A 12,918-nucleotide genomic window follows, 5' to 3' on the forward strand; every position below is an offset into this window, starting at 1 on the left:
TGTAGTTCCTCTTCCAGACTATCCAAGAAGTAGACTTGAATAAACTTTGCTGTTTCATCTTCAGGTGGTAAAAGACTCCCAATCTGGTGGCAAACCTGGCCTCGAATTCTAAAAGAAGGATTCCACCCATGTACTGCCACAATTTTGTGACCAAATGATGTCATTGCAAAACAATTGTTATAACTGCGTAGATTTTGCAGAAAATCTTTAGAGATGGGACCATTGCCGGAGAGCAAATCTTGAAGCAACTGAGGCAGTGGTGGAAAGCTATCAAGCACAACTTTGCCAGAAGAACAACAACAACCAGGGGTTTCTCCTTTAAATTTTACAGCTGAGCAATGTTGACATACTTTGTCCATTTTTCCTATATCAGCTGTAGTGAGAGAGTCATTTTTGTTGTAGAGCAATCCTTTTCTATTGCAGTGTTCTATTTCATGGTGTCTCAAAGCAGTCATTCGTTGTCTAGCTGCCTCGTTTTCTGTCAATTGCTGGGGCAAAGTCATACTCTCTCTCCATGCAGCCTCTCGTTGTTGCCCTTGGTATAGGCGAAAGCTTCGTTGGGTTTCCGATTCATTCTGATGTCGTTGAGCCACTCTCAACTGACCTTGTGTACGTCTACTTACCTCATATAATTCATTCGATCGTAATATTGCTTCTCTTTCCAGTGCATATCTTTGCCTTTCTTGAATTTCATCTTGTGATGAATTTAACCGCCTTACAGCATGTCTAGTTCTGTCAGCTTCACGTTGGGTTTCTCTTTCCAAATCTGACAGTCTTGCTCTCCTTTCTCTTTGACGTATCCTGTTAAGTTCTAGACGTCTTTCTCTATCTGAATTGTTTTCATTGGAGCGAACTGCAGCAACTCTTAGTCTATTAGCTTCCAATCTTTCCATTCTTTCTTCCTCACTTTCGTTTCTACTTCGTTTGGGTGGCATAATTTCGGTTTTAAACGGAATTGTTTAACGATATTAATGATTGTAAATTAATTAAGCGTAAAGGAAATGTATACTAACTGAAATGGACGAACTATAAATAATATTTCTGAATAGTACAATTATAAACAATTATATTGTACCTATTTACTATGCCTCCCCACGGGACAGAGTTAGACACCAGGGTCGTTTTTTAACGTGGAGAAAAGGTACAAAAATAAAAATTGTCTCAGTCGTGAAGGATTTCTCCTCCACCGAAAGAGAACAAGAAAATGAAGTGCAGCATCTGAAGAACAGATACTACACTTTGATCTTGACCAAAAGGAATGAATAAAAGCGACCTACGTGTGACTCATTACTTCCGGGTGTAAACGTCACAGTCTAAAAGTAATAATTAAAAAAAAAAAGTAAATGTAAAATAAATGTAATACCAACTTAGGTTAACTAAGTAAACAGTACAATTAAAACAGTTCTATTAAAACAAATAATTACTAAGATCTAGGTAATTGTTAGTCTCATTGTTATGGTTTTAAAGAAAAAAAATGTGTAAAAAAAGTTCTGCTTTTGTGAGTACGTGTATTTCTTTTAAATTACATAACCTTTTTATTTTATTATTTATATCTCTTTTAAATTTATATATTTTGTTAGTAAACTGGAAGAAATTCAGTTGAATAAAACCTTGTTCGTGTTCTTTACGTTAAACTCATATTTTTATAAAAGGTTCATCCGGTTTAAAGAAAGCACTAAGTTTAAATAAGACTGGAAATAACTAATTCAATATATAAATAGAAAAATGAAATAAATATAAGCTTTAAGTCTTAAGATAGTAATAATCAAAATGTAATAAATTATTTGTAGTTCAAATCTATGATAAGACAGGCTTTCGAAATAGGCTCGACCAGAAAGATTAAATTGGAACGAAATTATAATCTCCGTGCCATTTTCAAAACAACCCCACAAAAGTAACGGTATCCTGCAGTTGGTTAAAATGACAACGTTGGTTGTAAGAAAAATGTAAAAGAAAATGCGCTTATCTGTTTATTTTGACCTGTTTTATTTAATTAAAAAAAAATTGGCTATAACTGGAAGAGAGCGTTATGTTTTGGGGGTTGTTTAAAAAATAGAATGGAAATAAAGTTAGTTCCGTTTTAATTGTCTTTAATTGCGGCAAGCGCTAACAAAATCGAAAAATCACTGTTTACATTCGAAATGTTAACTTTTATAGGTTTACAGGTTTGCTGACAAGGCTGGGGGTGTTTAATACAATTATTTTACGAAATTTCTTTTTTAATAAAGTTTTATTTTAAAATATTTGTTTTTGTTTATTTATATAAAATTACGATAGTTGAATTGTATTCTTTCAATAATATTGGCAAGTAAAATATAAAAGATTAAAACGGAACGAAATTGAAATTTCCATTACATTTTCAATACAATCCCAAAACATAAAGCTTTGCTCGCCAATGAATTGTTTTGATAATATACGTAAAGTGAAATAAATCGAATATAAAATTAAATGAAAATATATTAAATAATTAAATGTTAAATAGATTTTGTAAATAGTACAGTTGAAATGATTAGAATATTTCCAATATGTAATAAGGTCGAGGTAATTAGTTAAAGAGATTTAATATAATGTGATATGCAAATGAGCATAAGTCATTCGATATGGGGGTGGTTTGTAGACTAGTATATAAAGAAATTAGGCATAGATTCTTATGTCTCCTATAACAGAAACATCCTAAAATGGGTTCTAATGTTTCTCTACCAGGAGAGATCTACCCTCTTACCTCCTTTATATTTCGTTGATGATGGAGAGCTGTACACACAGACAGAAACACACGAACCCTATTACTTTATAAAAATATAGATGTACTCGATACTTTTACTTGCAATAATGTTCGAATGAGTTTGTATGCATAGATCTGTACATTATATAAGATTATTAATTTTACCTATTGCTGCTACATCAAATAACTGTTAGTCTATATTTAAAGAGTTTATGCTTATACATTCATCTATCTGCAGTTGTTATTATTTAAATATCATAATATTTACTTTATGTAAGAATACATTAAACTGACATATTAAATATCGGTTTATAAATATTATATCATTCTAAAGAGATCAGTTGTGTAAAATAGTAGTAGTCATAAAAGATGGCCTTAACTCTGTTCAGTATTGTAGATTTTACAAATATTCATTGAGTCAATAAAGTAACCCCAAAGTGTTCACTAATCATCTAACTGCATGTTCATATGAATTAATAAAACTTATCTATGCCAATCCGTAAAAAAAGCATTCAAGTCTTTGCCAAATGAGCCACGTCCCTTTCTACCTTAGTAAGCCCGGTGTAAGAGTCATGGAAATAAGTCGTAGAAGAAGAATGACTATTTTTGGAAACGTTGAAGAATTTGCTTGATCCGCTCGAAGTTCAGATTGATTTAATCATGTAGAGAGAGAGGGGGGGGGGGCAGAGAGAGAGAGACAGACAGACAGACAGACAGACAGACAGAGAGAGAATATATTTGAAATGTTTTCATTTCTAATTAGAAAATTAATAGTTGAAGCGAGAATCAGATTATTTTCTCTCTGGATCGTTCTCATATTTGTCTTTCATGTTTTTTTACTGCTGATTTGTAACTTGTAACAGCTTGTAATAGAAGAGGAAAAACGTGTGTGTGTGTGTGTGTGTGTGTGTCGCAGTTTACAAATACATACAAATACATATTTATGAAAATCAAATAACCTATTGTTGTTTACTATGTCTTCTGGGTGATATCCCAGTTCAATAATGCGAAAACTGTAGTGACGATGAGAGTAGAGGTTTAGAATGTAAAATGTCGATTTAAATAAGTGACGTCGGTAAATGAATTAGATAGAAAACGAGGAGAGAAAAAAATGAGCATCGAGAAGAAGCCATCAGAAAGAACGAAGAGAAAAAATATGAACAGAAACGAGTAAAGTTTCTAAGACATTGAGTATATATATATATATATATATATATATATATATATATATATATATATATATATATATAAAGCTGAACGTCTGTGTGTGTGTCTGGTCACGAATAGGCTCCTATATGGTTGACTATTATATAAAACTAATCACATATAATGATAGAAGATGTATCAAGACACAGGAATGGGTATGTTTGATCTGGTATAATGATGATTCATTAAAATTGTGGGGTCTGCGTACGCGCCTGGTCCACAAAGTATGGAAATAAAAAATTTAAAAATTCAAAAAAACGTTTACAAGTGTTTTTGATATAGATGTACATAATAATACTTTGGTAAGTATGTTTTAACTTAAATAGGGATGGTATAATAAAATTGTGGGGTCTGTGTTCGTGCTTGACCTCCATAGAATGGAAATAGGCACAAACTTTAATAAAGACTTTTCATATCTATCTGCGTAAGTATACTTTGTATAATTATGTTTCAGTTTGAATTTGGTATAATAAAATTATGGGGTGTTCGTTCGCACCTGACCTCCATAGAATGGAAATATGTCACAAAGTTTAACAAGGTTTTTTAATATAGATGCACAGAATATTGTGACAAGTGTTTCAGTGTGAACAGGTATGGTATAATAAAGTATGGGGTTTATCTATTTTATTTTTACTTTCATCATATTTTGTGTTGGTTTTGATACCCCCAAATTCGAAGCTATCTCTTTACAACCCCTCCTTTTCATAACCTATCATACTTTCATAAATCAGAGTCCATTTTCTGTAGGCTGTTTTTGAACCCAGTCAACAACGGGTGCTTTTGCTAGTATATAGCAAAAATGATAATTAGTAAAAACCTGAAGAGAGTGCTCAATACTATTGCAGAGCAAATATATATATTTTTTTATTATCGTTTTATCTGCTTAATTACACATCTTTCGCTTACCAAATCGTATTAACGATTCGATAATTTCATCAGAATCTACGAATTGGTAAGCGAAACGTGTAACTAAGCAGATAAAACGGTAATATATATATATATATATATATATATATATATATATATATATATATATATATATATATATATATATATATATATATATGCGATTGTCACTATTGGTTTAGTCAAGGATAGTGTTCAAGAGAGCTGGAGAAGCATACAATATTAAAGGTCATTAAGGGCTTTCGGCTTCCTATAGCTAAAAAGGGGTGACTTAACTCTTTCGTTTATTATGGCAAAAGGCCAGCTCATCATTCCACATTTTTTGTTTTATTTTACTTCAATCGAAGTTCTCAGAAATCAAGGGACCCACAACCTGGGCTAACACTTGAACTCTATATGAGATACATAGATATTCGAATGTTCCCTTTAAGTTCTTTATCTCTCAAACACTGTTAGTAAAGAAATTGAGAACATATTTTTCCTCTCCTCAATTAACCATTTTCATACATTGTAGTATATCTTTCATTTTGGTCACTTGGTCTTACTGAATTCCAGGACAAGAATTTATCTAGTCTGGTGGAGTATTCAGTTTCGTGCTGTTACTTGAGGTAACATCACGTGGAGAAAGTGCACCATTCCTCATAAAAGCTACTGTAAGTTAGCCATAGTGAGGAGATCTTATTTGGGCAGCGAATACGATGTGATTTTGAATATTTGGTCAGGGTTTACTTCCAGGGAAAAGTATCCTCATGCCATGTTGTTCTGGCAAACGAGGACAGTGTCCAGCTTCTTTGTGACTAAAATCGAAATGTGTTAAACAAGCGTTTTTAAACTTTTGATTATTAAATGTGTTTGTAGAGGTTTTAGTTGGTTTGAGGAGGATGTTTTGGGTGGGGAGCAAGGTTAGGATCGATTGTTTTAGATTACAATAATTAAAACGCTAAAGAAATTTAGAACTGTCCCAGAGTCCGAGCATTTATAACCTTAATTTTGAAATTATCAAAAAAACTTTTTCACGCTCATTTCAAAGATTCCTTATTCCGTCTGTCCAAAGAGTAAAATGAAGAATAAGAACGATACCAACCATCATTTTATTTTTATTTTTTTATTTTTTATTATTATTATTATTATTATTATTATTATTATTATTATTATTATTATTATTTATTATTATTATTTATTATTATTATTATTATTAATAATAATAATAATAATAATAATAATAATAATAATAATAATAATAATAATAATTTATTTATTTATTTATTTATTTATCTCTTTTGTTCTTAAATGTTTAAATGTAAATACAAGTATTCCAACAATCACATTTCTGTAGGAAAATAATTCGATAAAAAGAAATAACTATTTCTTTTTTTTTTTTTTTTTTTTCTCCCTCTCCTTACCGAAAATAATATGAATATTCGACGATTAATTACTTTTTCGGTGACATTGCAAAATTTGTCAAACAAGTGCACACTTTTTCTGAGAATTTGCTTTTTTAATCGGTAATTTTCTGTGCGTGATTTGGACCTGTTAATGAAGATGTAGCTTATTTTTTTTATGCAAATCTCTCTTCAGGAAAAGAATTTTATTTTTAACTAATTATTTAAAAAAATGTTTATTTTTTTACTTTTAAAGACTAAAAAACGTAGTTAGACCAATAACAATATTTTATTCATTTAATTTAACTCGTTCAATAAAACCAACATTAAAGTTGGAATTAAAATAAATAAAAATAATAAATATAGTTCCTATTTGCTTAAAAATAAACTAAAAAAGAATAAATTTATCAAAAAAGAAACAAAATAAAGGCTAACAATCTCAAACGAAAGACGCAAATAAATTCAAGTTTAAAAAAAGGTTGGTTAATTGAAATTTATTTTTAACATTCCTTTCTTTTTTTGGTTAGTGTTAGTAACAGCAGCGGTTCAACATTGTCTGAGAAGGGGAGGGGCGTAGATAGGAAAGAAGAAGGAGTGGGTTTTGTGTGAAAAAATGGAAAAGTACTGGCAGTGATAATAGACTGACCCAGTTGAGTAGAGCTGCTATATAAACTCCCACCTTCTTCTTCAGTGACGCTGTGTGTGAGAGATTTGCAAATTGAATGCGTAATTTTCAAGTTCAACTATTGAAATCTCTGCAATTTGTATTACACTTGATCTATTCTTTTCATGATTGTTGGTTATTTCAAAGAATAACTTTTTTATCAAAACTAAATCTGTAAATTTTGTTAAAAAAGAAACTAAATAATTTCATCATTTTTCATCATTTAAAACTATTTATTATTATTTAAAAACATTCTGTTGTCATATTAACCAAGTACCATGACGAAAATTTATGAAAAGCAGGTAAGCGATTTATTCAGAATTCCCGAAATATTTAAATGGATGTTTTTTTTTGTTTGTTTCATAAAAGAAAAAAAAAAACAGATTTTCAACTCAGTTATTATTGACTACGCGACACTTTTTCCTGTACTAGGATTTAACGATCGATTTACTTTTAACTGTAATTTCCGCAAAGACATCTTAAACGTGTTTTATTTTAAATTATATATATATAGAGAGAGAGAGAGAGAGAGAGAGAAAGAGAGAGAGAGAGAGAGAGATGTGTGTGTGTCCACTAACAAGACATGTAAGTGTACAATGACTGTTTCGATAGTTTAGCGGAAAGTTAAAAATATATGAAAGTTATTAATACTATATATATATATATATATATATATATATATATATATATGCACTTTCATCTCGCTAAAAATGAAAACAGACACTTATATGTCTTGTCAGGAGACATCAAAATCAGAATGATGTCTGATTCGGAACGCCCTGTCTGTGTTGACCTCGGAATAAGTAGAGAGTGACCCCATTGACAAGATGCATTGATAATGAAAATTCTAAAGTTTTATATTAGAAAATCAAAACGAAAGTCGCAACTCTAGCAATTCTCTTTATTTTCGACCCACCACACGCTTACACAATCATAATTTTGTTGAACTGAAAGTTACTGTCTATTTTTGTCCACCGACAATCTTTAATTTTTTATCTTTTGTTTAAAAACCCATAAACATTAAAACTGATTTTTTAAAACAATCTATTGCATTGGGAAATTGGAAAATGCAATTCAATTAATTTAATTATCATTTCAGGTTTGTTTTTTAAACAATACCAATAATTGTAAGTGAACCTAGAAGTTTCTTCGTGTTGCTCTACCCACGAAGATAAAAGATCGGTTTTCAATCTCTCCCAAAAGGGGCAATTTGGATTTGGACAAAAATCTTGAAAGATTTCTCCTTTACTGACCAAGGACATGCAGTATCGTTTCTGAACAGATACTACACTACACTTAACTCTTAGTTTATCGAAACAGTAACTATACTCGGTTAACTGAAAAAGATGTTTTTATTTAAAATACTTTTCAGATTTATTTTAGTAGTATTCTGACAGAAATTCATTATTTCCCGTAATTTTGACATGACCCCCCATCTCAGTTTGTATTTTGTCAAATGTATTGAAATTTCTTTTAAAACCTGCATAAGATTATAAAAATTATTGGCGGACCTGAACGAGAATCAACCCCCACCCCCAGATGGCTTTCAGAACAAACACCCCCAATCTTTCCATGTTAAGAACGGCTTTCGGAATAAACACTCCCAACCTTTCCATGTTAAGAAAGGCTTTCAATTTGTTGCACTTTTTTCAGTGTATTTATTATTGATTGGACACTGTCGGAGCATCTATTAGAACAGAATTATCATTTTTGTTAATATTGTTTGTATTTTTAAAGCTGTGATAAATTGAATGAATCATTTTTATCTTAAACAATGATGATGCGTCGAAAATGGGAGGGGGGGGTAAGAAATCGATATCATTATTTATTGTCGATTCAATTCATAATTGAATGTTTTAATAAATATTGCATTTCTAAAGCCGTTCATTTATTTGCATAAAAATTAGTTTCCGGAATAATTTTCTTCTTCTGAGAATTAAGAATGATTATCATTAAAAACCTAGTACTTTTGAAGTAAATTTAGAAAGCCATTCTTAACATGAGGAGGAAGAAACTTTCCCTTCCCGGACAAACTCTCCTAAAATGAAAACAATTCACTTGAAGATGCTAAACTACACTAGTGCCAAAAATCGAAATCAATTCAAAGGGGCGAGTGGAAATCCCCCCCCCCTATAAGCAGGCTCAAAAATAGCCTTTTTGTAACATTTTTTAAAATGACACAAAACATAAACTTTAAATATAAATTTACCGTTTTCACGTATGTAGTTCATTTTACTTATAATAAATACACTTTGTTTCTATTAGATTCTCATGCGATTTCATTTGTTTGATAATTCTGCTCTCCAACTTGTCGATGTTTCTTAGAGGAATGGCCTGCAACAATCAGCTGCCACCATGAAATCCAACACTTGGTTTCAACCATTTTAGCAAAAAACTTTTACAATGATGAAAGGTACCGCGTGAATCTTTTAAAAACTAACATCTCAAACTTTAAATATTTTTTCTCACTGCTTCACTTGTCCATTCGTTTGAAATAATTCACAGCACATAAACACTTGTATGTTAACGCAACAAATGTCGCCATTACTAATAATCGATCATGAAAGTTTTCCATGCCGGTAAATGGAAATATTTTTATAGACATAAAAATCGATTTCTTAATTTCATTCAATTTTTAATGTGACTTTTTTTTTTTTTTTTTTTTTGAAAACCTATAGAAACAAAAATAACATCTCAACATTAACAACATCGCAAACTCTAGTTCATTTATATTTCTTTTTAATTGGGGTTCATGTTCAACTTAACCATGCTTCTATGGTGATATTTTAATTTTAAATAGTTTTCGTCGACGAAAAACTATAATTAATCGCTTTTCAATCTTTTAACTATTTTCTATCATATTGATTTTGGCACTGATGCATCATAATGCACCAACATATGGTGCATTGGTGCATTCTCATTTATTGAACTCGGAAAAAATGACAAAAAGAATTACTGTAAAAGAATTATTATATTTGATCCACAGTTGCAAACAACTGATCTGTATTTTTTCAGCTAATAAAAACATTTTGCTTTAAATGAATAGCAGTTAAATATAAAATTTAAAAAATAAAAAAAAATATTGCAAAACCGAATTGCCTAGAAAAAAAAATAATGAAATGCATTTAATCATTTATGCGAAAGCTGACAAAATATTTTTTTTTTAAATATTTTTAATCACTTTTTTTTTTTTTCTTTTCTTTTTTTATTCACCAAATTCCTTTTTATCAAAAAAGAGATACATGTGACAATTAAACTCCTTTGGAAAGACAATTTCTAACATCTTTGAGATTAGTTGTCAGTAGGCGCCTCAATTCATGATCAATTCAAATCAAGGTCATGTGCGTGGTTCAATGAACCACTGGTTCATTGTGTGTTAAATAAATAAAAACCCATCTTGCTTCTCTCCTTGTGAAATGTGAACGTTGTAATTTAGGTGGTTAACAGTGTTTTGTCACTACTTCCAAACAACTTTTTTGCATAAAACCATAAAACCGAATAAGGTTGGGTTTGATTTTTTTTTTTTTAATACGATTCAATTAACTTTTTTTTTTAATTTCCATGGCTGTTTCACTACATAACGTTATGTTAATTTCAAAATGACTTTATTTACACTAGTTTATATGCTGGTTGGAAATGTTTTTAAAGCATCTGTTCTATGCTGAGTGATGCATTTTGGTTATAAAGAAATAAAAAATAAAAAAACACTTTCCGAACAAATTTGTTAAATAAAACTACCAATTTTAAATGGTGGACATTCATAGAAATCTGTTTTCTTTCACAACAGCTAGCTGCAGGATCGAAATTTTGCTTGCAAATTTACTGTGAACTTAAAATATGCAATTCAGATTATTATTCAAATTATTCTTTTGGGGGTTTTGTTATTACATAGCAACAATGATTCCATGAAAATGACTGAAATAAAACAATTAGAATTAAATTAGATCTTTACTAAACTGTTTTTGCACTAAACTGAAAAGTAAATATAATTCTAAAAAAAACTGAACAAATATAAATTAAAAAATAACTCTTGTTAAATTCACTATGGTGCTCAAACGGCATATCAAATCGGTTACAAACGAATGGCCACATTTAGAAAAAAAACTTTTGTGATTCATGTAGAGTAATGTTTTTTTTCCAATATCATGAATTATAAAAAAAAAATCTGCAGTTGTGGTCATACCTATTAGCAAAACCGATTTCTTTATAAAAGAATCATCAATTGAAGATTGTCATACTCTGTAATAAGCAATGTAAAATGTGTTATCAAATTAATTTTTTTGATAACACTTTAGTTTTCAATCAAAAAATATTTAAATTTGTTCTCATCTAAGATCCTATATTTATTCTTAGCCAAGTCCATTAAAATGTTTAGTTCTTGCTTCTCTGATGACGTCATTCTTTGTCCAATTTCCACGTTTAAGAATTGTAAATAGAACTAAACGAAAAATAACTTTCATTTAAAACTAGCTAACATAGCCGACAGTCAATATTTTACAGACAAAACCGGATCGAAACATTTACACACTTGTAACATTTTAAATTAAAAATATTAAATTATTCATATTAAAATTTTAACGATGGGGTGAATAAGAGAAATAGTGTTCATTTCAAATGACTATTTTTTTTTTTAGTTTATAAAATATTCCAATATAGAATTCCTTAAAAATTATTGAAATTTTACTGTTTTAAGTAAATGTTGACGTTTTAATTTGAGTTTAATCAATTCTGTGAAAAAAAAGTGAAAATAACAAGTGTTCTTTTAATACACTTCAGTGTGCTTTTTTTTCTTTCTTTTTTTTTGCCATATTTAGCAAAAGCAATTGTCATATTTCTTTTAATTAAAACAAAACTCCTGTCTTGGCTTTCTGCCATTGTTCTTTATCCTTTCGGGTAATTTCCATGATGGTCGAGTATTTTTCCTATTTAATGGATTAGCAATAATTTTAGATGACACATCAATGTCGATCAATGACGGTCACAAGTGAAAAACCTTTTCACAAGTCTGCTTCGTTTCAGTCTCTCTACACTCTCACACAAACTAATAATGTAAGGATTATGTATTAATACGTTGGTTCTTCATAGATTGCATGATGTACATCAAACGGCATTATCAAAAATATATCAGCATACATGCCACACACGTTCGTGTAATTTTATATAAAAATTTCGATTCTTCATACAACTATGAATATTTCTTATTAAAATAAAAGAATGTTATAAAAAAATCAACTATATAATACACATATCAATCGGATATTTTTTTCTCTATGGTTTTTCTACCTAAAATGCATCTGTTGTTTCACTTTGAAGTGATTAAAATTTGACAATTTGAAAATAAAGAAAACTGGAAATTTTGAAGAGTAATAGTGCCTTTTCAAAAATAATAATGGAGTCAGATTAGTGTTCCATGACAAATACGTACAAACTTTAAACTAATATGAGCTTTTTAATTTAAATTAATTCTCGTAAAAGTTCACACAGTTGAACTCCTCTACATCAAAGTTTAAGATTTATTAGTTGATTCACTCTTGATTTGAATAGTGTTATCTTGAATCAAAAAGTGCTCAATATCATAAAAAAGAGCAGTTATAATATTATATATGGCTTCCATAGACAATGCCAAGTTTTCAACCAATAGTTTTTTCTTCTTCAGGGCTAAATAACTTTGAGGGGATCATTTAGACTAGCATCCTGATCAGATGTATATATTAGTGGTTTCTTCTTTGTTTGATATGTATCACTCTATCAGAAATAACTAGAATCTTCTGTAACAAATATAAGGATAGGTCAGATTCTAAAAAGATGCTACTTCGAAATGCTGAGCCCATAAACCATAAAAGCATAATAAACAGCCTCATTAAAATAAACATTCCAATATAAAATTTTCTACAAACAAATATATGGTTACCCAATGTGCTCAATGATATTCTTGTCTCTGGAATTTCTAGGATCTCATTCAGATTGGAAAGATTTTAATTGGTTTCAAGTTTATTTTATATAAAATAAAAACATATTCACACACACACACACACACA

General features: G+C 29.8%; 1 protein-coding gene across 1 annotated transcript in view; it reads left to right on the top strand.

Moving 5' to 3' along the window:
• Positions 1 to 6,845: 6,845 nt before the first annotated feature.
• LOC145277848 (sodium- and chloride-dependent glycine transporter 1-like) overlaps positions 6,846 to 12,918 on the top strand; it is a 29,671-nt gene continuing 23,598 nt past the window's right edge. The window contains exon 1 of the mRNA XM_080129792.1: positions 6,846 to 7,182. Coding sequence (XP_079985918.1) covers positions 7,159 to 7,182 — 24 coding nt within the window. The 5' untranslated portion in view covers positions 6,846 to 7,158. The remainder of the gene's footprint in view (positions 7,183 to 12,918) is intronic.

This window comes from Euprymna scolopes, chromosome 6, assembly GCF_053919585.1.
Source record: "Euprymna scolopes isolate OS-2025 chromosome 6, ASM5391958v1, whole genome shotgun sequence".
Classification (NCBI taxonomy): Eukaryota; Metazoa; Mollusca; class Cephalopoda; order Sepiida; family Sepiolidae; genus Euprymna; species Euprymna scolopes.